The 26,086-nt window shown below is 38.0% G+C and overlaps 1 protein-coding gene across 4 annotated transcripts in view; it reads right to left on the reverse strand.

Moving 5' to 3' along the window:
* ANO3 (anoctamin 3) overlaps nt 1-26,086 on the reverse strand; it is a 452,499-nt gene that overhangs the window by 158,954 nt on the left and 267,459 nt on the right. The window contains exon 1 of one of the 4 annotated variants that reach the window (XM_025266345.3): nt 24,548-25,392. The exons of the other annotated variants lie outside the window; for them this stretch is intronic. Within the exon in view, the coding sequence (XP_025122130.1) occupies nt 24,548-24,565 (18 nt within the window). The 5' untranslated portion in view covers nt 24,566-25,392. Of the gene's footprint in view, nt 1-24,547; nt 25,393-26,086 lie in introns of those variants that run through there. 4 annotated transcript variants of the gene reach the window in all.

Consider the following 26,086-nt stretch of genomic DNA (forward strand, 5'->3'; position numbering starts at 1 on the left):
GCAAGATGAGACGAAGCACCAGCTCTTAAGCACTGCATTTTATAAACCCTCTCAGCTCAGTGAGGTGTTATTCCTATTTTCCTTTTGCTCTCTTCACCCAGACTCATGCATGTGTATATCAGGTAATTTATGGCTTCCTATTAAAAACCACTACTAACTATGGGATTCAATCAATTTACAACTAATAAATACTGATTTCATTAATGCCCAGAGATAGCCTATGACGTCTTGGCAGCAGGTGATGCCACATGGACTTTGAAAAAAAAAAGTTTTAAGATTCACAAAAAGTACATCAGTCTTGGAACCCAGAGGTTGCCTTGTTACCCAACCACAGAATGCTACCTCTGAGGCCTGACAGATAATTATATACAGAGTTTAGGACATAGAAGAGAGGGACTTCACTGATTCACTCTTCTTTCAGCTACGGCAACTAGGGAAGCTGAAAGCAGAATCCGGAAATCAGTCATAAGCTTCTTCCCCAGTGGCAGTCTAAGAGCTCCTTGTCCCATCTGGGATTTCCAAGAAGAGATTCTCTTCACCTCCCTTTCACCCGAGACTTAGTGGATGCACACACACTGTGTGGCTCTGGGTAAACCCCAGATTAAGGAACAAGGTTTGGGAGAAGGAGTTACTGCCTCTTCTTTCTCACTGCTTATGCTTCTTGGGAATGTACGGAAGGAAGCAAGCCACTGCATCTCCTATCCTGACCTAGAGGCAGGTACAGATGGATTCATCAGCCTACAGGCTATGCAACTGGTTGGACAATGAGGTTTGCTCCAAATGGTAGCTCTAACATATTATATGATACAACAAAAGCACCCTAGACATTCTGGACCTTACTCTAATCTTGACTGAGATCTAATTCTTGAGTTTCTTTCTCTCCGGGAGAGGACTTTTAGAGGAAGAGAGTCACTTGAGAAAAGGGTAGGACTAAAAGATGCCTTTTATTCCTGTTGCTTGGTATCTTCAGAAGGTTCAGAATTTCAGGATTTGTTTTTAAATCATACCAATTTTTTCAGCTTTAGAAATGACTGAGTTGTCAAGTGAAAGTAGCCAGTTCAAAAGGCTACATATTACTCCAATTATATGATATCCTGGAAAAGGGAAAACTATGGGGACAATAGATCAGGGGTTTCCAGGAGCTAGGAGAATTTTAGGGCAGTGAAACTACCCTGAATGATACTATAATGATGGATATATTCCATCATAAACTTGTCTTAACCTAGAGATTGTACAATATCAAGAGTGAACACTAACATCAACTATAGACTTTGGGTGATATGTTAATATTGCTATATCAACTGTAACAAACACACACTCTGATTGGGGGGGGGGGCGGTGTTGATCTTGGGAGAGGCGTTGCATGTGTTGGGGCAGAGTATACAGGAAATCTCTGACTTTTGGCTCAATTTTTCTGTGAACCCAAAACTGCTTTGAAAAAGAAAGTCCTTTCTTAAAGTTTATTTAAAAGACTAAATGAAATGTCATATTTTATTGCCACTTTTCTATCAATACTAAATTTACCTCTTGGGGGAAAAAAGGAGACATCTTCAAGTAAAAGAGTGAAAAACAAAGGACTTTTCATCTTGCTGTACAACCCCTTATCTCTAACAAGGCGATGTATATGTTCAAGAAATATTTATTTTATATATAAAATTTGTATATATACATTTATTTATCTACTATGTTTTTGGAATGTTTGTAGACTCTGAGAAATCAGCAATGAACAAAGCAAAACAAGGTATATCCTCCTATAAGGCAGATATAGCAAAGAAATAATTACATGGTATAATCCAGATGGTGACAAGCACTACGCAAAAATAAGTCTGGTGCTTTGGACGATTGTCAGTAAAGACCATTTTAATGGATAGAAATAAAGATGTGGGGTTTGCAGCTGGGACAATGAGTTAAGTTACAGATAGCAATCACATTTCTTTTTTTTTTTCTTTTTCTGTAAGAGGAATAGTTCAATAGTTCATATAATTATTGTGAAAGGAGAATTAAGGCAACATGTATAAGTAAGATGGTCTCTTATTTTAATATCCTATCCTTACACATGTGCATACAAGCTCAGTCATGTCCAACTCTTTACAACCCCAAGGACTATAGTCCGTCAGGCTCTTCTGTCCATGGGATTTCCCAGGCAAGAATACTTTAATGGGTTGCCATTTCCTCCTTCAGATCTTCCTGACCCTGGGATCAAACCCAAGACCCTTGTGTCTCCTGAATTGGCAGGTGGATTCTTTACTACTGAGTCACCTGGGAAGCATCCTTATACATATATGCTAAATGAGATAACACTTGAATGACAGGAGTAAAAACTATGTAAAATATTATAAATGTGCTTCTTATTATTACCATTACTATTACAACTGTGTGATGCTATTAAATAGAAATCTAGGGAATAGGGAGAATGTTCCAAAAATGGGGCACTTTGTGTAGCCAGGAAATAAATAAGTACAAAAGAAGAGTGTTTTTTTTTTTTAATATTGCTTCTTAAAGTAAAGAGATTCATGAAATTAAGCCATCATATTTTTCTCAGATTGAATACTCAGAATTGTGCTGATAGAGCATCTTGTTGACATAATTTTATTGAATTAATTCAATGAATGTTTAGAAGTTATACAAAATTAATTTACTCAAAATTTCAAATCTGTGTCAGTGAGTCAGACAAAGCATATTGTTGATTGTATTCCCTGGCCTGCTGACAAGCTGGTATATTTCAGTTTGATTAAGAATTTTCAGTTTGTTTCATTAATGGTATACCAAAAATTCATTGGTAAGATTCCATTTAATGTATCAGGATAGCATATTTTATGGTAGGTGTGTGAGTTATCTATTCTTGGATTAAAAACCTAATACAAACTTAAGAACTAAAAATTATCTTACATTTATATTATCTTACATTTCTGTGGGTCAGGAGTTCAGGCATAGCTTAGTGGGTCAGGGTCACATAAGCTGCAATCAATTTGTCTGCAGGACTGTATTCTCATTTATAGACCTGACTAGGGAGAATCCACTTCTAAGAAAATTCAGGTTCTTGGTAGAAATCATTTCCTTGTAGCTAAGGAATAAGTATTTGACTTCTTTTTGGCTGTTAGCTGGAGGTCATTCTCAGCTTCCAGAAGCATTTTACTGCTTCTTGACATGTGGACATTTCCAATATGGCAGTTTACTTCAGCAAACCAACAAGAAGAGTCTCCAGAGTGAAACAGATAGCAAAGCAGACTCATGTAATGGAACAAAGTCACAGAAGGGACATTACATCTCTTTGGCCTTATTCTGGTGTTTAGAAGCAAGTCTACAGGGGAAAGGATTATACAAGAATGTAAACACCCAGAGGCAAAGATGATTTAGGTCCTAGAGTCTGTCTGTCACTGTAAAGTTTATGAATTAGATAAAAGCTAAAGATCTGGTTTGAAAGATGAAGAAGTTGATTTTTAAGAGTGATCTTAGGAAATACTACACAGAGGAAGGAAATCTTGCCATCTCATCCACCAAATTCCTCCATGGATCAACTGGGGGATAATATATCATTTTAGGAAATGTCAGGGAAAAATTTTAAAAGGTAAAAATAAAGAAACAAAAGAATTCATATTTTACTCATGGTTCTATGACTGCTAATGCATTCAGACAACTCTGTCTTCTTATCTGTTGCTTAATTCCCCTTTGTTTCTTTTTAGTCACTAAATCATGTCTGACTCTTTGCAATCCCATGGACTGCAGCACGCCAGGCTTCCTGGTCCTTCACTATCTCCTAGAGTTTGCTCAGATTCATGTCCAATGAATCAGTGATGCTATCTAACCATCTCATCCTCTACCACCCTTTCTCTTTTTGCCTTCAATCTTTCCTAGCATCAGTGTCTTATCCAATGAGTTAGCTCTGAGCATCAGGTAGGCAAGTACTGGAGCTTCAGCTTCAGCATCAGTCCTTCCAAGGAATATTTGGGGTTGATTTCCTTTAGGATTGACTGGTTTGATCTCCTTGCAATCCAGCTCCCCTACCATGAATCATAGAGTTGGTGCAAAACAAGGAAGGGCATGTACAGCTCTGACATTCATGATACTCTTCTTTTTCCCAAACATTTCTCCAAGTGACTGTTTTTTAAAGGTCTTTCAGGTTTCTCAACTGACTTTGGCTATGGCTTTTATTTCTCTTCCAAATGATGCTCACATAAATAGCTGGCAGTTGAGTTCACTCCCTAGGTGAGCCAAAGGTCTTTTCAGGGAAAATCGTAAATGAAAATTGAGATCTGTTGTACTTCTGCCTCAGTGAGCACCTTTAACACCATGAAGGAGAAAATAGGAGGAAAAGGCAGTGCTCTTATCCCAAAATAAAATGTGTTACCTTACCAATCTTATCAAATTTCACAAATCGGCTGGAATACAAAGCACATGTGTTGGAATGCATTACTCTTCTTTGACCACTGAAATAAAGTCTGAAGGGGAAAATGCAGTGATGTAAAATTCTCCCAGGAAAAACCAGCACCAGTTTTCAGAAACAGGGATAAAAATAGAAGAGCATGGCTGGGATCCCAGCCACATGGCACACAATATAATTTCAAAACCCCTCATGCAATAAAATCCTGGAAATGATAGATAAAATAAAACATACATCTTTTGAAATTCATAGAGGAATTATCAGGAAAGTATGAAAACCTCTGGCTCTCAAGTAGAAAAAAAGTGGTAGGTTTTCTAAACACATGCTGGCAAATCTATAGTGTGGCTACTCCGGGTAGGATCTAAAGTTAATAACAATAGTGGAAACAAACATTTATAAATTAAAAATAAATCATCCAAATAATTAATAAGCAAAAGAAATAAAATACAATGAAAGCTAGAAGATACTGAAAATGTAAACATAGTCTATTTAATAAATGATGCTGATTCAGATGAATTGGATATTCACAAAAAAAGATTAATTAGACTTCTACTTTATACTTAATTGGCTTTTAGAATTTTGAAACATCAATTCTAGTCCAGAGATAACCCATAAATTAATGGTCCTTTGACTTTAAACAACAGCGCCAAGACAATTCAATGAGGAACAAAAGTGGTCTCTTCAAACAGTGGTGCTAGGGCAACTGTATACCCATGGGCAAAGAAGTTGAACACCTATCTTAAAACAAACACAAAAAATAACTCAAAATGGAGCTCGGACCTAAATGTAATAGAGAAAGCTATGAAATTATGACACTAAAAACGTGTGAGTAAATATTTGGGACCTTGAGTTTATAGGTTATATACAATACCAATAGCACAAGCGACAAAACATAAATAGAACTATATCAAAATTAAATACTTTTGTGCTGCAAAAATTCCATCAAGAAAGTAGAAGGCAAACCACAGAATTTAAAAAAAAAAAATGGAAAAAAAATGTATATGTGATAAGTGGACTTCTTTTCACAAAATATAAATAACAATAATTCAAACCACAGCTAATCTAATTAAAATGGGTAAAGGATTTGAATAGAGATTTCTTCAAGAATATATACAAATGACTGTATAAACACTGAGGGATTTTCAACATGAAAATTATGAAAGTTATAGAGAAATGCAAGTCAAAACCACAGTGAGATACCATTTTTCACCCATTATGATGGCTATAATCAGAAAGACAAAATTAAACCAGCATTGGCAAGGATAAGGAGAAACTGAAACCCTTTTATGTTGCTGGTGGGGATGTAAAATAGTAGAGAAGCTCTGGAAAACAGTTTGATGATTACTCCTTGTGTGAAACATAGAGTTACCAAATCTTCGATTTCATTCCTAGGTATGTGAAAGTCGTTCAGTCATGTCCAACTCTTTGCAACCATTGATCATATGGTCCATGGAATTCTCCAGGCCAGAATACTGGAGTGGGTAACCTTTCCCTTTTCCAGGGGATCTGCCCAACCCAGGGATCCAACCTGGGTCTCCCACATTGCAGGCGGATTCTTTACCAGCTGAGCCACCAGGGAAGCCCAAGAATACTGGAGTGGATAGCTTATCCCTTCTCCAGCGGATCTTCCTGATCCAGGAATTGAACCTGGGTCTCCTGCATTGCAGGCAGATTCTTTACCAACTAAGCTATGTTCCTAGGTATATACCCTGAGAAATGAAGCACACATCTGCACAAGAACTTCTATAAAACATTCATAGCAGCATTTGTGATAGAAAAAAAAGAAGAAATAATGCAGTGTCTAGTGGATGAATACACAAATCAAAAGTGGTATTATCCATATAATTAAACATTGCGTGTGCATGCTAAGTTGCTTCAGTTGTATCTGACTCTTTGTGACCCCACAGTCTGTAGCCCACCAGGCTCCTCTGTCCATGGGATTCTCCAGGCAAGAATACTGAAGTGGGTTGCCATTTCCTTCTCCAGGGGATCTTCCCAACCCAGGGATCGAACATGCATCTCTTATGTCTCCTGCATTGGCTGGCAGATTCTTTACTATTAGCACCACCATTATTCAGCACGAAAATGGAATTGAAAATTGACACATGCTACAACATAGATGAACCCTGAAAATATTATACAAAGTGAAAGAAGCTAGTACAGAAGTCCATATGTTATATGTTCCTATTTATGAAATTCAATAGTAGGCAATATACATAGTTAATCATTTTCTAGGATTGGAAGAGTGAGGGAATGGAGAGTTACCACCAATGGATACAGGGTGTTTTGGGGGGTAGATAAAGTATTTTGAAATTATATTGTGATGATTACACAATCCTATGAATATACTAAAAACATTAAAATGTACACTTTAAATGGGCCATGAATTATATAGTATATGAATTTTATCTCAATAAACTTCTAAAAATCAATTCCAGATGGATTACTGACTGTGAACAACATTAGAATATATAGTTTCTAGATGCTAACATAGGAACTTAGAGTAGGCGAATATTTCTAAAACAGGACAGAAATAGAAAAAGATGGATAAATTTGCCAACATTACATGTAAAAAGCATCTGTTCATCACAGGAAGATTCATTATTGTAAAAATACCCATTATCTCACACTCATCTATAAAGCTGATATCATTTAAATCAAGATCTCAACAGAGATTTGTGTGTATGTATATAACTTAATGGGCTTCCTTGGTGGTTCTGCAGTAAAGAATCTGCCTGCAATGTAGGAGACCAGGTTTTGCTCCCTGGGTCAGGAAGATCCCCCAGAGGAGGGTATAGCAACCCACTCCGGTATTCTTGCCTAGAGAATCCCATCGACAGAGGAGCCTGGTGGGCTGCAGTCCATAGGGTCACACAGAAACAGACACGACTGAAGGGACTAATCCAGCAGCAGCAGCATATAACTTAACAAGCTTATCCTCCTATTTACTTGAAAGATCAAAGTGTCTTTGATAGGAAAAGATAGGGTTGCTAAGTTCAGGGCACAGGAGAAATTAGAATTGGGGAGGTAAACTGCATACCTGAACATAGACACTGCTTTTTTCCTCAAGGACTTTTGCAGATCTGACAAATATGGGCTTTCATATTAGCACTGTTCTGTGTGCTGGGTGCCAGGGTTACAATGGTGAATGAGCCAGACAGCCCAATCTGCCAAGATATTTTTAGAATACCTCAATATTTAAAATATTAAGATACTCCCTTGGCTCCGAATTCATAGCAGATGAAGGACAGGCAGATGCCTAAAAAGAATGGGAAGCTCAACACAAAGAGGTCAGATTACACAGGGGCAGACTGAATTCATTTGCAGTTTTGCAAGTGCAAAATAAAAATGTCAGGTCAAAATATATGAAAAGATTATCTCTGAAACAGAGGCATAATCCAGAACATTACCCTGGTCAGAGGCTACTGTTTCACTTGAATATTTAACTTGAAGTGGCAGACCTTCAGATCAGGGTATCATAGTTTCTGGCACTGAATAACTGCTTAGTATCATCGCCATTGTCCTTGACCATATGTGGAAATCAGGGCAATTCACATAATACTCCAAGGCAAACTGTTTGAAACTACTAGATGTTTGTTTATCATCAATCATATACTCTAAGAAGGCAGAGAATAAAATCCTACATAACCTTCATGGAAAGATGGATTTGATCTGATGAGAAATATATTGACTCTTGCAGAAAAGAGGAGCCATAGGTCGTATTCTTTATATTTGCAGAAAATTACTTTTCATGATCCAGCATTCCTAGGTTTCTCTTTATTTCTCCCTAAAAGCTCTACCTCAATAAGACAAGAGTCTCTTGAGACACAGCAAGAGGAAGAAGAGTTATCAAGCAAATATTTTTGCTAATGTCATAAAGCAGATGACCTTTCATAATATCTACAAATAATCTACTCAGAGCAAAAGTGAATCAGGTCATGTTGGAAACTTTAGAAAGTGAGCAATGAAAATACATGATAGAATATAAATGTTTATTTTGCCACAAGCTTAGTTCTTTCCAGTACCAGAGTTACTCTTGCTGTTAAAATGTACATATTTATAAAGCGATAAACCCCTTCATAGATCATAGCTTTGTTGTGGTGAAGGGGCTTGCACAACTCACTGAAGCTATGAGCCATTCCATGCAGAGCCACCCAAGACAGACAGATCATGGTAGAGAGTTTTGACAAAACACGGTCAGCTGGAGGAGGGAACGGCAAACCATTTCAGTCTTCTTGCCATGAGAACCCCATGAACAGCAGGAAAAGGAAAACAAAAAGATATGACACCAGAAGATGAGTTACCCAGGTCAGAAGGTGTCCAATATGCTCCTGGGGAAGAGCAGAGGGAAATTACTAACAGCTCCAGAAAGAATGGAAGAGACTTAGCCAAAGCAGAAACAACGTCCAGTTGTGGATGTGTCTGGTAGTGAAAGTAAAGTCTAATGCTGTAAAGAACAATATTGCACAGGAATCTGGAATGTTAGGTCCATGAATCAAGGCAAATTGGACTGACCAGGCAAGAGATGGCAAGAGTGAACATCAACATTATAGGAATCAGTGAGCTAAAATGGATGGGTATGGGTTGGGTGAATTTAATTCAGATGACCATTATATCTACTACTGTGGGCAAGAATCCCACAGAAGAAATGGAGTGGCCTTTATAGTCAACAAAAGAGTCTGAAATGCAGAACTTGGGTGCAATCTCAAAAATGACAGAATGATCTCGGTTCATTTCCAAGGCAAACAATTCAACATCACAGTAATCCAAGTCTATGCCTCAACAACTGAGGCTGAAGAAACTGAATTTGACCAGTTCTGTGAAGACCTATAAGACCTTCCAGAGCTAACACCAAAAAAAGATGTCCTTTTCATCATCAGGGGATTGGAATGCAAAGGCAGGAAGTCAAGATATCTAGAGTAACAGGCAAGTTTGGCCTTTGGAGTATAAAATGAAGCAGGGCAAAGGCTAACAGAGTTTCTTCAATAGAACACATTGGTCATAGCAAACACCCTCTTCCAACAACACAAGGGACAACTCTACACATGGACATCACCAAATGGCCAATAATGAAATCTGATTGATTATATTCTTTGCAGCAGAAGATGGAAAAGCTCTATATTATCAGCTAAAGCAAGATCTATAAAAACAAGAGATGTATACAAGTCAGCAAAAACTATAGCTCAGATCATCAGCTCTTTATTGCATAATTCAGGATTAAATTGAATAAAGTAGCAAAAAACCACTAGGCCACTCAGGTATGACCAAATCAAATCCCTTACCATTATACAGTGGAGGTGACAAATAGATTCAAAGGATTAGATCTGGTAGACAAAGTGCCTGAATAACTATTGACAGAGGTTCGTAACATTGTAGAGGAGCCAGTGACCAAAACTATCCAAAGAAAAAGAAATTCGAGAAGGTAAAGGGGTTGTCTGAGAGTACTTTACAAATAGCTGAGAAAAGAAGAGAAGCAAAAGCAAGAGAGAAACAGAAAGATATACCCAGCTGAATGCAAAGTTTCAGAAAATAGTAAGGAGAGACAGGAGGTCTTCTTCAACAAACAATGCAAAGAAGTAGAGGAAAATAATAGAATGGGAAAGACTAGATATCTCTTCAAGAAAACTGGAGATATCAAAGGAATATTCTATGCAAGGACGGGCACCATAAAGGATAGAAAAAATAAGGACATAACAGAGGCAGAAGAGTTGAAGAAGAGGTGGCAAGAATACACAAAACTATACAAAAAAAGGTCTTAATGACTGGGATGACCATGATGGTGTGGTCACTCTCCTAGAGCCAGAAATCCTGGAGTGTGAAGTCAAGTGGGCTTTAGTCCAAGCATTACTACAAAAAAGCTAGTTGAGATGATGGAATTCCAGCTGAGCTATTTCAAATCCTAAAAGATGATGCTATGAAAGCACTGCACTCAATGCGCCAGAAAATTTGGAAAACTCAGCAGTGGCCATGGGACTGGAAAAGGTTAGTTTTAATACTAATCCCAAAGAATAGCAGTGCCAAAGAATGTTCACTACTGTACAATTGTACTCATTTTGCCTGCTAGTAAGGTTATGCTCAAAATACCTCATGCCAGGCTTCAGTAGCATGTAAACCAAGAATTTCCACATGTACAAGCTGGGTATAGGAAAGGCGGAGGAACCAGAGATCAAACTGTGAACATTTGCTGGATCACAGAGAAAGCAAGGGAATTCCAGAAAAACATCTACTTCTGTTTTGTTGACTGTGAGGATCACAAAAAAAAAAAAAAAAATGTGGAAAATTCTTAAAGAGATGAGCATACCATATCAACTTACTTGTCTCCTGAGAAACCTATATGTCAGTCAAGTAGCAACAGTTAGAACCTTACATGGAACAACAGACTGGTTCAAAATTGGGAAAGGAGTATGACAAGACTGTATATTGTCACTCTGTTTATCTAATTTCTATGTAGAGTATATCATGCGAAATGCCAAGCTGGATGAATCACAAATTGGAATCAAGATTGACAGGAGAAATATCAACAGTCTCAGATGTGCGGATGATACCACTCTTAATGGCAGAAAGTGAAGAGGAACTAAAGTGCCTCTAGATGAGGGTGAATGAGGAGAGTGAAAAAATTGGCTTAAAACTCAACATTCAAGAAACTAAGATTATGGCATCCAGTCTCATCTCTCAAGGGAAATAGAAGGGAAAAAAGTAGAAGCTGTGACAGATTTTATATTCTTGGGCTCCAAAATCACTGCAGATGGTGACTGCAGCCATGAAACTAAAAGACACTTGCTCCTTGGAAGGAAAGCTATGGCAAACCTAGATATCATATTAAAAAGCTAAAACATCACTTTGCTGACAAAGGTCCATATAGTCAAAGCTATGTTTTTTCCAGTAGTCATGTACAGTTGTGAGAGTTGGACCATAAAGAAAGCTGAGTGCCAAAGAATTAATGCTTTGGGATTGTGATACTGGAGAAGACTCTTGAGAGTCCCACAGACTGCAAGGAGATACAACCAGTCAATCCTAAAAGAAGTCAACCCTAAATGTTCATTGGAAGGACTGATGCTGAAACTGAAGCTCCAATACTTTGGCCACCTGATGGGAAGAGCCGACTCACTGGAAAAGACTTTGATGCTGGGAAATATTGACAGGAAAAGAAGAGGGTGGCAGAGGATGAGATGGTTAGATAGCATCACTGACTCAATGGACATGAATTTGAGCAAATTCCAGGAGATGGTGAAGGACAGCAAAGCCTGGTGTGCTGCAATCCATGGGGTCACAAAGAGTTGGACACGACTTAGCAACTGAACAACAGCAACAAAGAAATAAAAAGATTAGCTCTTTGAGGCACCCATGGATGTCATTTAAGATTAGAGGTTTGACATTTTTACTTGTATAGATTCCTCCATCATTGGTAGCTTAGTTCCCTAACCAGTAGAACGATAGGTCAAGACAAGACTGCTGCTGCTGCTGCTAAGTCACTTCAGTCGTGTCCGACTCTGTGTGACCCCATAGACGGCAGCCCACCAGGCTCCCCCGTCCCTGGGATTCTCCAGGCAAGAACACTGGAGTGGGGTGCCATTTCCTTCTCCAACGCATGAAAGTGAAAAGTGAAAGTGAAGTCGCTCGGTCGTGTCCGACTCTTAGCGACCCCATGGTCTGCAGCCTACCAGGCTCCTCCGTCCAAGGGATTTTCCAGGCAGGAGTACTGTAGTAGGGTCTTCTTTGGTAATAGGCAATATTGAGAGGGGAAAAAATACACATACTTACATACTCATATAATTATACATGCAATGTCAGAGAGCTCATGGGTCCCCTGGAACTCATGCAGAAGCCCCCGTAGAGCTCCTGGGACAGGCTGAAAATTTTTGGATCAGGCAGTCTCAGAATCCTCCCAGTTCTAGGAACACCTGCCTCTGTAAACTAAACTCCCCTTGGCAAGCCTTGACAGAAAGATGTTGCATCTTTTACAGCAAATCCTCCAAGCTCTTTGGAAGCCTCACAGCTAAACTAATAGTATAGTCATTTGAGTTTTTAAAAGAAATGTGGATTAGTGAAGGTACCCAACATTTCTTTTCCTCCTCCTAATCTTTCCTTTTTGGAGACTATGAAAAACCAACACACCACAATGCCTTCTGTTTGAAACCAAGATAAGTGGAAGAATTCATATTCCTTTAATTTTGTGACAACATAACTTGCAGTTGGGATAACAGAGATGAAGACCCATTTCCTACTTCTTATCTTGAGTTACTGTGCACAAAGCCTTAATTAAATTTTCCACAGTCTTATTTATAAAATGGTAATAATAGGCCTGTTTATTTTCTCTGAAAAATTGTGAAGATGGTGGCTGATGAGTATAAAACAACTATTGTGAGTGCCAGACTTCTTAAGTGCTAGATAAATGACAACTGTCATCTGGGAAGTAATTAGACAAGATACAATATGGCATTGCTTCTCAAAATGTACTCATATATCCATGTATTTTTTGCTACAGCTAAGACCACCTATTTAATATATTTTTCTTTAGACTGCACTCTTTCTTAAAAATATAGACTTTGCAAAAATAACAACATCTAAAAAAAACAAGTTTGGCCAGTTATGTTTTTTTCTTCTAACAAATATTAAAATAAAGTCATATTTATTAAATTTTTAAAAGTTGTTTCTGTGCAGCTTACAAGTTATTTTGAAAACTATGATTTGGAAAGTGTGTAGGTATAGCAAGCCACTAAACCTTAGCTTAGGTTAAACTTAATCTGGGTTTATTATTTCCCTTGTCAAAAACCAAGTCAGGAAACAAGGTGGTTGGAGTTTTGAGGGTGGGAAGGGAAGAAGGAAATGCCCCGAGGAGGCAGGTGGCAGTGCCATGGGCATCTGACGTTCAGCCAGTGAGTGACAGTCCCTGCGGGCTGCAAACAAGAAGAAGGAAAGGAGGTCAGAACAGAAGATGTCTGAATTTTAAAGACTGGTGTTACTGATCTCAGGTCCAGAGATGGATAAGCTCCTATCATTTTTAATAGGGAAAAACTACATCTCTTTTTAATAGCAGCAGTATTCTAAAGTTAGCAAAAACTTACAGATAATTTATCACTTAAAAAAGTAAAAATTAAAACACAAGGCAGGAGTGGTCAGGACATTAATTAGCTCAGTAGGCAGGAAAAAATGGCTCTCAATTGCTGATTTACTGATGCGAATCTTTCCTAATGCACTTCCACTCCTTTTTAGAAGCTAGATACAAAGTTGTAATTCTGTAAAGCATTTGGAAAGCCATTAAAGCACTGCTCATCTTTTTTTAATTTAATTTAATTTTTAACTGGGGGATAATTACTTTACAGTATTGTGTCGGTTTCTGCCATAGATCAACATGAATCAGTCATATGTATACATGTGTCCCCTCCCTCTTGAAACTTGCCTCACACCTCCCTCCCCATCCCACTCCTGTAGGTTGTCACAGAGTACTCTCTTTGGGTCCCCTGCATACAGCCAATTGCCACTGGGTATCTGTTTTACATATGCTAATATACATGTTTCAAAGCTACTCTCTCAAATCATCCCACCCTCTCCTTTCCCCACTGTGTTCAAAACAGCACTGCTTATCTTTTAGCCAGTATTTTCTGGAACTGCCCATCATGGCAGTCCTTTTCAGCATGCTCCTATATGGACAATAAGAAATATGTCCTAAAAAAAAAAGATGGAAACAAATCATATCTCATGAAAGTTGCATTATTAAAACTCACAGGTACAGCTTTCACTAACCTAAAACACACACATGCACACACACACATATCTAACACACTCAACAACTACTTTGAACTACATGCTGAAGAAACAAAAGAGCATGTATTATTCAACAAATCTTTTTTTTAGTGCCTACTCAGATCCAAATACTTGCTTCAGTCATTGAGGATAGAGTAGTGAACAGCAAAAGGAGAATAAAATGAGTACAAAAGTGGTCTTTTATATTCCAGTTTGCATAAGAAAATGTTTAATAAGCACCCATTACATGCTGACAAGCATGTCTTTTTCTTAACCTTAGCATTTTTCACCCTATGGGAGTTAGTGCAGCCGAGAATTAAAGGCTCATTCTTGGGAAGCAGACAGACCTGGATTTGAATTCTGGTTCTGCCTCTCAGCTAGCTATGCGGACTTGCACATGCCAATCTCTGCATTCACTGGTTTCCCCATTCACAAAGTAGGAGACAAACATCCCCTCCAACATAGAGTTAAGTACTCACCAACAAGTATTGATTCAGAGTTCTTCTGTCGTGGTTACTATTATAGGCATAAGTGGAAAACAGTGAACAAAACAGACATGGCCTTATAGTCTAGCCATCAGGATAAGTAGATAGCTTTATCTTAAAGTGATTAGTAGGAAGTTGATGCAGTGGACTTACTGGTATAATTATTAAATACTGGCATTTTGAATGGAGGACAGGATGACAAATACATGCCCATAAAAGAAAAGTATTTTAATAAAATAAGTGGCAGGTATTAAATGACAAATGACTATCTGGAAAATAATAAGCGTTTTAAATTATATGCTGCCCTAGAAGTTAAATATGGGAAGCTACCATGGCAGATGGTGCTGACCAAAGGCAGCTTTACTGAGAAGATAGGTTTTCCTAACCAGAAAATAAGTAAAAAAGATTAGATAATCACATAACCATTTAGGCAAAGGCACCTAAGAATATTCTTGAAGTGTAACAGCAGCATTGAGATAGAGCAAAAGATACACACATCTCAGCTCCCTAATTCATTAATAAGACACTAATGGTTAATCTCATCCTAATGCCTTGAGAGAACCCCAATTTTATTAAACACAATTTTAATTCTAGATAACTAAGTTTTCCTAGGATATGGTGCAAGTTCCAGGGTCCAGGGCCCACATTCAATACATTTCTCCTTATCTTTGTCGGCACAGGAAACTCTAAACAACAGAGGAACTCTTGTCTTTGTAAAGAAAAGAAAGAAAGAACGTGTACTTGCTCAGCTGTGTCCAACTCATTGTGACCCCATGGACTGTACCAGGCTCCTCTGTCCATGGAATTCTCTAGGCAAGAATACTGAAGTGAATTGCCAATTCCATCTCCAGGGGATCTTTCCCACCCAGGGATCGAACCTGGGTCTCCAGCATTGTGGGCAGATTCCTTACCATTTGAGCCACAGCGAAGCAGACAATGTCTTTGTAATGACTGATTCAAACATGACATTCTTTGATTTTGGCTTTAAACAATATTTAGAAGAGATATTAAATTGTACTTATGAACACATTAAATATCCTTAGTCCAAATTGTTGTTCTGTTGTTCAGTCACCCAGTTGTGTATGACTCTTTGTGACCCTGTGGATTGCAGCACACCAGGCTTCCCTGTCCTTCACCATCTCCTGAAATTTGCCCAAGTTCATGTTCGTTACATCAGTGATGCCATCCAGCCACCTCCTCTTCTGATGCCCTCTTCTCCTTCTGCCTTCAATCTCGCCTAGCATCAGGGACTTTCCCAATGAGTCTGTTTGTATCAGATGACAAAATACTGGAGTTCCAATCTCAGGATCAGTCCTTCCAACGAGTATTCAGGGTTGATTTCCCTTAATATTGACTGGTTTGATATCTTTGATGTCCAAGGGATTCTCCGTCTTCTCCAGCACCATAGTTCAAAGGCATCAATTCTTTGGGGTTCTGCCTTCTTTATGGTCCAGCTCTCACAACCAAACGTGACCACTGGGAAGACCACAGCCTTGACTACACAGACCTTTGTCAGGAAAGTAACGTCTCTACTTTTCAGCACTCTGTCTAGGTTTGTGATAGCTTTCCTGCCAAGAAGCAAACATCTTCTGATTTCATGGACGCAGTCACCATCTGCAGTGATTTTAGAGCCCAAGAAGAGGAAATCTGTCGCTACTTTTACCTTTTCCCTTTCTATTTGCCATTAAGTAACGGGTCAGATGTCATGATCTTAGCTTTTTAGTATTTAGTTTTCAGTCGGCTCTTTCACTCTCCTTCTTCACAAGTGGTACAACTTACCACTTGATAAATAATGTACAGGTAATTATATGTTTTGGTTTTGAGTTTTTTATAATTTGTTTTTTTTAAAACTTCAGAAAATTGTAAAATAATAGGGTTTCTCTAAAGCTAACGATGTTTGGTAGAAGACGGAAGTGACAGTGGAGGTGGGGGCTATGTGGGAAGAGTTGGTTAAAATTCATCTGTTTCCCCTCTGAGTATGGAGAAGGTATAGATGAATTGTGTCAACGTGTTCTTATGGTTATCTTTTCATAGTCAAAAGGAAAAACAAACTGGTGAGGGAGAATAAAGAACAGTTGCTTCTGTTCTGAGGCATCTTATGGTCTCCTGGTAATGAAGTCCTTTGACACACTGCCTCCATTTTTTGTGTATCTTTCCCTACACTGAGATCTTTCCCTCGCTTCTCACCCACTAGTATCGACTGAAGTGACTTAGCATGCATGCGTGCATTGGAGAAGGAAATGGCAACTTACTCCAGTATTCTTGCCTGGAGAATCCCAGGGACGGCGGAGCCTGGTGGGTTGCCATCTATGGGGTCGCACAGAGTCGGACGCGACTGAAGCGACTTAGCAGCAGCAGCAGCAGCAGCAACAGCAGCAGTACCTACTCACAAGAGCCAGCTTTTAAATTTGGGGAAATTTTATGAACTAGCTGACCTCACTGACAGTCTGAAATAGGCCGCTGGGAGCTTGCTGCTTTTTCACCATGGAAATCAGGAAAAATAATTATTTTGAGGCCTTTACCACCAATGCTTATACATGTCAACTGCAGGAAGACAGAGACCACATCTTTGTTCTTTACGACATCTCTGTGGTGCTTAGTCTAGTGTCTGCTATATTGTGGGTATAAATGAACTAGACAGATGAGACAGGAGACTTAGCAAGTCCATTCATTAATTCATTCTCAAAACTTATATATGACCTTTAAAATCATAACAGTGTCACAAAAATCCCCAGCTGTGTATGAACTCTGTTCAACCATTTCCATAATTCCCTTACAATAGAGAGGAGATGCTCAGGAACAAGTTATATGTATGGAGGAAGACAACCATTGAGAGCCCCCTGGACAGCAAGGAGGTCAAACCAGTCAATCCTAAAGTAAATCAACTCAGAATATTCATTGGAAAGACTGATGCTGAAACTGAAGCTCCAATACTCTGGCCACCTGATGTGAAGAGCCAACTTATTGGAAAAGACCCTGATGCTGGGAAAGATTAGGGCAGGAGGAAAAGGGAAGACAGAGGATAATATGGTTAGATGGTATCACCAACTCAGTGAACATGAGTTTGAGCAAATTCCAGGAGATGGTGAAAGACAGGGAAACCTGGCGTGCTGCAGTCCATAGGGTCACAAAGAGTAGAACAGTACTTACCGACTGAACAACAGCAACAATAGGAAGGCAGAATAAATTATAAATTTTATAAACTTTCTGTCACTTCAAGGCAGAATATCTCCTGACTGGGGGGAATGGAGCTACTCACAACAAATAAGTTTAAATAGCCTAAATAATCTGAGTTTCACACAGGCAGGGTTTTGAAGAGCTATAGTTTTGATGTTTTTTTAACCTTCTGCTCTTAAGAATCACCATGATTTAGGAATAAAGAATGCAATGGTGTGTGGGAAAACGGATTGTTGTGACTGACTTTTTGGAGACTTTAAAAGCCAAACAATTGTGAGTCATGAAAGAGTCCCTGCAAATCAGGTCGGCGTCTGCAGGGCAGTGGCAACTGCATTAAGTAATGATAACAAAAAGCACACAGCATCAGAGATGATTCTTAATAACAGTATTTAACAAATGGCTAGATGATGCTATTTTTTCCACTAAAAGCCTCCCCTCTTGTCTGCCTGTTTTGACCCAGTACCGCTTTAAGACCCTGTCAAACAAAGATGACAGGTCCCAAGTTCCAGGTTATATAAGAGTAGTAGTTTCTTTCATCTTTGTCCCTGCCCCAGGCTCCCTTTCTTTTTACAGATGGCTGTTTTTTATTCACTAATGAAAAAACATTTTATTTCAGTGTCAAAAATGCCAGTAGCATCTGCTAAACTCTATGATCTCATGTCAGGAAGAGAAATCCTTTGAAGGCAGGATCTTGAATGTCTCCTTGTTACCAAAGGAAGAATAGCTTATCTAAGAAGGACTAAAGAAAATCTGTATCTATAAACACATAAACATTTTGAGCACCCTGGAAAGTTTGTACAGGTTTTTAAACCACTGCTTTCCAAAGCAGTGATATCACTAAGAAAAGCAGGTATAGATAATGTCAGTCCAGAAACCTCTACCTAGGAACTCTAAAAACATTCTCTTCTAACCATTTAATCCCGCTCATGATTTTGTAACAAAATATGTTTCCTTAACTACATTTGCTTTATTGATGTACATGTTTATTTTTTTAAAGGCAGTTAAATGTTTGAGACAATAAATGAAATAAACACAAAATGGAACTCAATTATATGCATATGTGAACTTTACTTAAATACATATACAGTCCTGACTATTCATTGGAAGGACTGATGCTGAAGCTGAAACTCCAATACTTTGGCCACCTGATGTGAAGAACTGACTCATTTGAAAAGACCCTGATACTGGGAAAGGTTGAAGGCGGGAGGAGAAGGGGATAACAGAGGATGAGCTGGTTGGATGGCATCACTGACTCAATGGACATGAGTTTGAGAAAGTTCCAGGAGTTGGTAATGGACAGGGAAGCCTGGCATTTTGCAGTCCATGGGATTGTGAAGAGTCGGACAGACTGAGCAACTGAACTGAACTGAACATATATGAATATAGCTGAAGTCAGATTATTTCTAAGTAGTAAAGTTTACGTGTGTGTGTATGTGTGTGTGTATATATATATATATATATATATATATATATATATATATAGAGGCTACCCTGGTAGCTCAGTCAGTAAAAAATCTGCCTGGAGTGCAGGAGACCTGGGTTTGATCCCTGAGTTGGGAAGATCTCCTGGAGAAGGAAACCTACTCTAGTATTCTTGCCTGGAGAATTCCATGGACAGAGGAGTCTGGTGAGCTATAGTCCATGGGATAGCAAAGAGTTGGACACGACTGAGTGACTAACACGCACATAGCCTATCTCTTGTTAAGTGGGAAAATACAAGGTGAAAAACAGACTGGTAAGTATTCTATAAAACTGATCCCAAGTCACAAGCATAATCCCCATGAAGTTCCCATGATTCATTACCACTTGTTCAGTGGTGTAGGGAGAGACTAGTTTTCCAGATTCAACATTCAAAGTCTACTTTTTTCCTTAGGTTATAAACATGTAACACAACATTTAAGAACTTCTCATCTTGTTCTTTACTTCTCTCCCTCCCCCACAAAATCCCATTTGTGGAGACAATTAATAAACAAGGTAGAAATTTGTCACATACTGTAGAAGAAAATGAGAGATTGCATATCACACTGTGCATTAGACAAAGCTCTTCTTCTGGAGCATTTTTTCTTAGTTTCTTTTATTTCTCCTATAGTCCTAAAACCTCTAAGTACCTGCTCCTCCTCTTGGATTTTTTTTTCCCTTAATTTCAATCTACCTCCCTTTCTCAGTACAGAATTAGACCACAAAAGGGATAAAGTCAACCTTGCCACTTACTATGACTGTGAATCCTTGAAACAGTGATTTGATCTTGCAGATCTTCAATTTTCCCATCAATAATAATAGGAATACTCCATATTATTGATAAATCACTATGCACCAGCATAATTGTAAATTTCATATGAATATCCATTCATTGATTCCTTATAAATATCCTATGAAGTAGGTATCATTAACTGTTACTGCTCTCCCACCTTATGTTACAGACAAGAAATCTGAGGCAAAGAAAATGTAAACAGCTTTTCCAACACAGCATGTAAAAGGCAGCACCAAATCCAAATTCACATGTCTTAAATTCAGGAGCTATGTTCTTAACTATTATATTGTTAAGATGCATATCTATAAAGTGATAAGAATCATACCTATTTCACATACACTTATTATGTAGAGTCCCATGTACTCTTTAGCACATATTATTTGTTACTTTTAAGGGCATTGATTCCTTATAAATACCTTCCCAGATATTTATAAGGAATCAATGAATGGATATTCATATGAAATTTAGAATTATGCTGGTGCATAGTGAATTACTGTTACTATTTTAAATTTTTATTTTTAGTACTACTATCAAGTATATAAAAGACCAACATCCCTACACAAGAGATCCTTCAATGCCATACCTGCTCTTCAGAATCAAACTGAGGAGCTTATTACATAAATTGAAATGTCTATACTGTCATTTATGTAAGGAGTTACATGTGTTGTCCAGTTAAGTGACAATATAGAGTCCATTTGTCTGAATGCTCAGTTGGTCAATTAATCCACTCCGTGCGTGGATGTGTTTTGTAAATCTGTATGACATCACAAACATTTGCATTTATGGGTATGAAGCAACAAAGGCTCATGAATAAGACTTGTTGTATAAATCCATATTGCCTCCTTACCTGTAGTCTTTCCACAGGCCCTTTCTCCCACACTCTGTGCTCTAGCTATGTGTGTCTCTTATCTTGGTCACTGCACATACATGACTAGTCTAGACCCTACTTTTGTTCATGTCCCAGCCTTCGTCTGCTCCAATGGCGCTTTTCATTTTTTCCAAGTCTGCTTTCACTTTCACAATAATCTGCATGCTTGCTACAAAATGAAGACAAAGTTAAGTGTTGCTCAGAGGTGACTGCCGTTTCAAATTCAGAGCTCTCTTTCACTCTTTCCTCTCTCAATCCACAGATATAGATGCAACTGTATGTATGATGCGTATACACTTCTCTGATATATAATATGCAAGGTGGCTATGTCCTATTGCACTGTTTAATACCCAAACAGTATTCAGTTTTACAGTTCTTTCATTTATTTACCTTCCAGTGAAGAATAGGCTTATTCTTCTAGCCTATTCTAGTGAAGAATAGGCTTTCCTGATGACTCAGATGATAAAGAATCTGCCTGCAGTGCAGGAGACCTGAGTACAATCCCTGGGTTGGGAAGAGTACTGGGAGAAGGGAATAGCAACCCACTACAATATTCTTGCCTGGAGAATTCCATAGACAGAGGAGATAGGACACAACTGAGCAACTAACACTTATTGTGAATGGTAATGATTCATTGAAGAATATTTTGGCTATATTTGCTAAATTATTCTTTGGCATGATTCATCATGATTCAGTGAATATCCCTGAATATCATACATCCCTATTAACCTCTCTAATTGTTTTATTCATATAAGTCCTAGAAGTAAAATTACTCAAAACTTTTATCCAATTTCAAAGATAAGCTTGATTTCCTACTTTTTCATAAACTTTATCTTAACTCTTAAGGCCACAATCATAACTCTATTCAACTGAAAGTTGTAATGTTTTCCTAATATTCTTCTTTATGTTCACTTATTTAACAAGTTTATTGTGTGTTCTTGTTATGAGGCAGGCTCTGTGCAAGGTGCTGATGTAATTACAAAGAAAAATAGACCATGATCCCCATCCTTGAGAGAGTAATTTAGTCAAGTAGACAGATAGCAGGACAAGTTAATTACAATTTGGTGTGATTCGGGCTATATGAGGGGTGAGTACAAGAGCTGAGAAGAAAGATAAAGTGACTGTCTGGGGAAGGAAGGAAACGTCTTCTCTTTAACAAATGGCGCTAAAACAAGTAGACAGTCAAATACAGAACAGGACAAAACAACTAATCTAGATGGACTACACTCTTCACGAAAATAATTCAAAATGGATCAAAGACTTAAATGTAAAGTATGAAACTATAAAATTGCTGGAAGGAAACCTAGATGACCTCTTAAATAGTGATGATGTTTTAGATACAACACCAAAGTCATGATCCCTGAAAGAAATAATATATAGCTGCTGCTGCTGCTGCTGCTAAGTCGCTTCAGTCGTGTCCGACTCTGTGCGACCCATAGATGGCAGCCCACCAGGCTCCCCCATCCCTGGGATTCTCTAGGCAAGAATACTGGAGTGGGTTTCGATTTCCTTCTCCAATGCATGAAAGTGAAAAGTCAAAGTGAAGTCGCTCAGTCGTGTCTGAATGTATAGCTAGACCTGATTAAAATTCTGCTTTGGAAAGAGACAATATCAAGAGTATTAGAAGACAAAGCATAGACTAAGAGAAAATATTTTCAAAAGACATATCTGATAAAGAACTGTTATCCTAAGTAAACAAAGAAATCCTAAAACTCAATATTAAAAAAATCAGTTAAAAATGGCATGTGATCACTGAAAATACACTTCTTCAAAGAAGATGGTAAATAAGTATATGTCAAGATGCTCCACAGTGTATGCTACCAGGGAAATGCAAATGAAAACAATAGTGAGGTACCATTACAAATATATTAGAATGGCCAAAACCCAGTACACTAATAACAATAAATGCTGGTGAGGATGTGGAGCAACATGAATTCTCACTCATTGTTGCTGAAAATGCAAAATGGTATAGCTACTTTAAAAGACAATTTTGGGGTTTGTTATAAAACTAAACATACTCTTACTATATGATTCAGAAATTGTGTTCCTGGGTATTTTCCCAAAAGAGTTGAAAATCTATGTCCACATAAAAACCTACATGTGCGTGTTCACAGCAGCTTTATGAATAATTGCTCAAACTGGGAAGCAACCAAGACGTCCTCCAGCAGGTCAATGGATAAACTGTGGCACAGCCAGACAATGGAATAATATTCAGCACTAAAAGTAAGTGGGTTATACAGCTATGAAAAGACATCAGTTCAGTTCAGTTGCTCAGTCGTGTCTGACTCTTCATGACCCCATGGACTGCTAGAGGAATCTTAAATGGATATTGCTCAGTAAAACAAAACAATATGGAAAGGCTATATGCTGCATGATTCCCAACTGTATGACATTCTGGAGAAGACAAAACTATGGAAACAACAGAAATACTAATAAAAAGAAAAGTGGTTGCTGGCAAAGGGCCAGAGTAAGGTAGAGAAAAACAGTCAGAGCACAGAGGATTTTTAGATCACTGAAAATGCTCTGTATGTTATTATATTGATGTATATACATCATCATACATTTATTCAACCCATAGAATGTACAATACTAAGAGCGAACACTAAGGTAGACTGTGGACTTGGGATGATTATGAAGTGTCAATGAAGGTTTATCATTAGTGAAAAATGTACCATTCTGGTGACTGATGCTCGTAATGCAGAAGACTATGCATGTGTGAGGGTAGGGAGATATGGAAAATCTCTGTCCCTCCCTTTTAATCCTGTTGTAAATCCAAAATTGCTCTAAATATAGTCTTTAAAAAGTGATATGTGAAGAAGGGGAAGAAAACTCTGCAGGTAAAGGCACAGGTCATGCAAGTGGGGGAGTTATTCAAGACCCATTAGGGTGTTGGTTGTGATTGTGTTGGGAGAAACTGGTATCTAAGCCGGCTGTCAAAGAACAGAAAGGATGATACTTATGCACTCTAACATTTCCATCAGAGTTGCACTTATGTCCCTATTCTTATCTTTCCCAACTAACTACAAGCCTTTTGATGACTGGAACTATACTTTATTCATTTTGTACCCACTATATTTTGTATAATGCTTGGAGTGTATATGTATGTGCACACATATACACACACCCATGACTCAGTCATTCAACCTGTGGCTGTCTTCTCAAAGTCACAGTGTTTTCTTTTCACTGATACAGGTGAATTTAGAAATTCTATAATAATATGCATTTCTATTGTATAAAAAATAAAGGGAATAAAAAATCAACTATAATCCCAGTATGATACTTGAAGACTCTTTTTACACACATGCAAGTATAATTTTGCTTTCAAACAAAATTATTTTGCTTTTTTCCCTCTTTGACATGTTCCCATGTCACTATAAGCAACATCACTGTGATTTTTTAGTAACTATCATCTCTATGGTTATATATATACATATATTCTGATGTTGGAAACTGCCAGCACTCCTGGCTACACCACCATCATCTTTCAACTGAACTGCTCTAACACCACCTTACTCTCATCGCTGTTTGCCCATTCTCATGTAAAGTGATCTTAGGAAAACAGAAATCTGTTGAAAACTCTTTGAACTTAGAATGAAATCCAGACTCCCGGCATAAGGGCCCCTGAACGGTGTGTTGCTTACCTCTCTCTCTCCTCTCATTTCAGCTGTCCTGGTGTTCAGTCTCTGTGTTCCTGCCACACAGGCTATGTATCAGTTTCTCAAACACACCAAGCTCTTTCCCATTCCGGGGCCCTCATAAGAGGCACCTCTCTGCCTGGAATACCTCTTTCTCCCACTCTTCCTTCGGCTGACTTCTCATCTTTCAGTTCTTGGCGTTAATACCTTCTGAGAGGTTAATACCTCCCTGATTGCCCTGTGTAGCTCCTCTTCCACTATTTAATGACCCACTTAATGACAACTTGTAAATAGTTATTTAACTTGTTAGTTTATTATCTATTTTCTGACTCCTCCATTAGACATCTACAAGCTTTGCAAGGGTAGGGATTCTGCCTGTTTTATTCATCAAGAAATATCCAGACTTAGTATAAGGTCTGGCATATGGCAGGCTCTCAAAAAATAGAGTACACTGGAGATATTAAGGGAAGATGTCAGGGAATGGTTCTCAAATGTGGTACCAGTATCAGCAACATCAACATCATCTGAGAATTTCTTAGGAAAACAAATTCTCCAGCCTCAACTAGAATTATTGTTTTCAGAAGCTCTGGTGTAGAGCTTTGTCACCTGTTTTTTTAACAAGCCCTACAGGTGATTTTGATGTTTCCAGCTTGACAACCATGGTTGCAAGGTAACTGTTTAGAAAAAGAAACATATTTTGTTTGAAAGTTGCCACAGCTAAAATTTCTTAGAATGTGAAATCTGAACCTCTGTGTGTGTCTATGTGCTCAATCATTTCTGACCCTTTTGCAACCTCGTGAACTATAGCATGCCAGGCTTCTCTGTCCATGGGATTTCCCAGGCAAGAATAGTGGAGTGGGTTGCCATTTCCTTCTGCAATTTGAAACTTTAATATTACCAAATGTCATCTTTCATTTATTGATAAAAAAATGCTGAAAGATAATTTTTAAAAAATACTTAACCTGACAATTAGTGAAGTTTTGCTTATAATTTTGCTTTTAAGGTTATAAAATACACATAATTCTTATAAAATCAAGTAAAATTATGCAGCACATACTCTTCTCTGAAAAAAGTCCTCAAATGTAAAGCTACTTTCCTACTGATGGCTGAGTACTAATTCAGTTAAAATCAGGTATAATTATGGAAGAACATATTTCCTACTTTTCTCAAGATGGTTCATACAATGAATTATTCTGAATAATGTATCAAGCACTTGGTCTTTGAGGTGAATTTTTGCATTAGTGACTTTAGTTATTTTATTTAAGGGGAATCAGTTTTTTAACATTTGGAGTATCCTATTAAATGGAGCTGGTTCACTGAGCAACACAGTATCAGTGGAATTACAAAGAAGATAGAAAATTAATCATTGAAGGTGGAACCTCAGATTGGATTCAAAACACTTGAATTACCTGACCTGCTATCACTGGACTAAGTGTGACTCTGAATACCATAGAATAAGTCATATATCCATAGAAAGAATAAAAATTATGAAGCAATTGTAAGTTTTCTTTGTAACAGTTAAAAAGGAACCAAAAGGAAAAGAGA

This window comes from Bubalus bubalis, chromosome 16 (genome assembly GCF_019923935.1).
Source record: "Bubalus bubalis isolate 160015118507 breed Murrah chromosome 16, NDDB_SH_1, whole genome shotgun sequence".
In the NCBI taxonomy this organism is placed as follows: domain Eukaryota; kingdom Metazoa; phylum Chordata; class Mammalia; order Artiodactyla; family Bovidae; genus Bubalus; species Bubalus bubalis.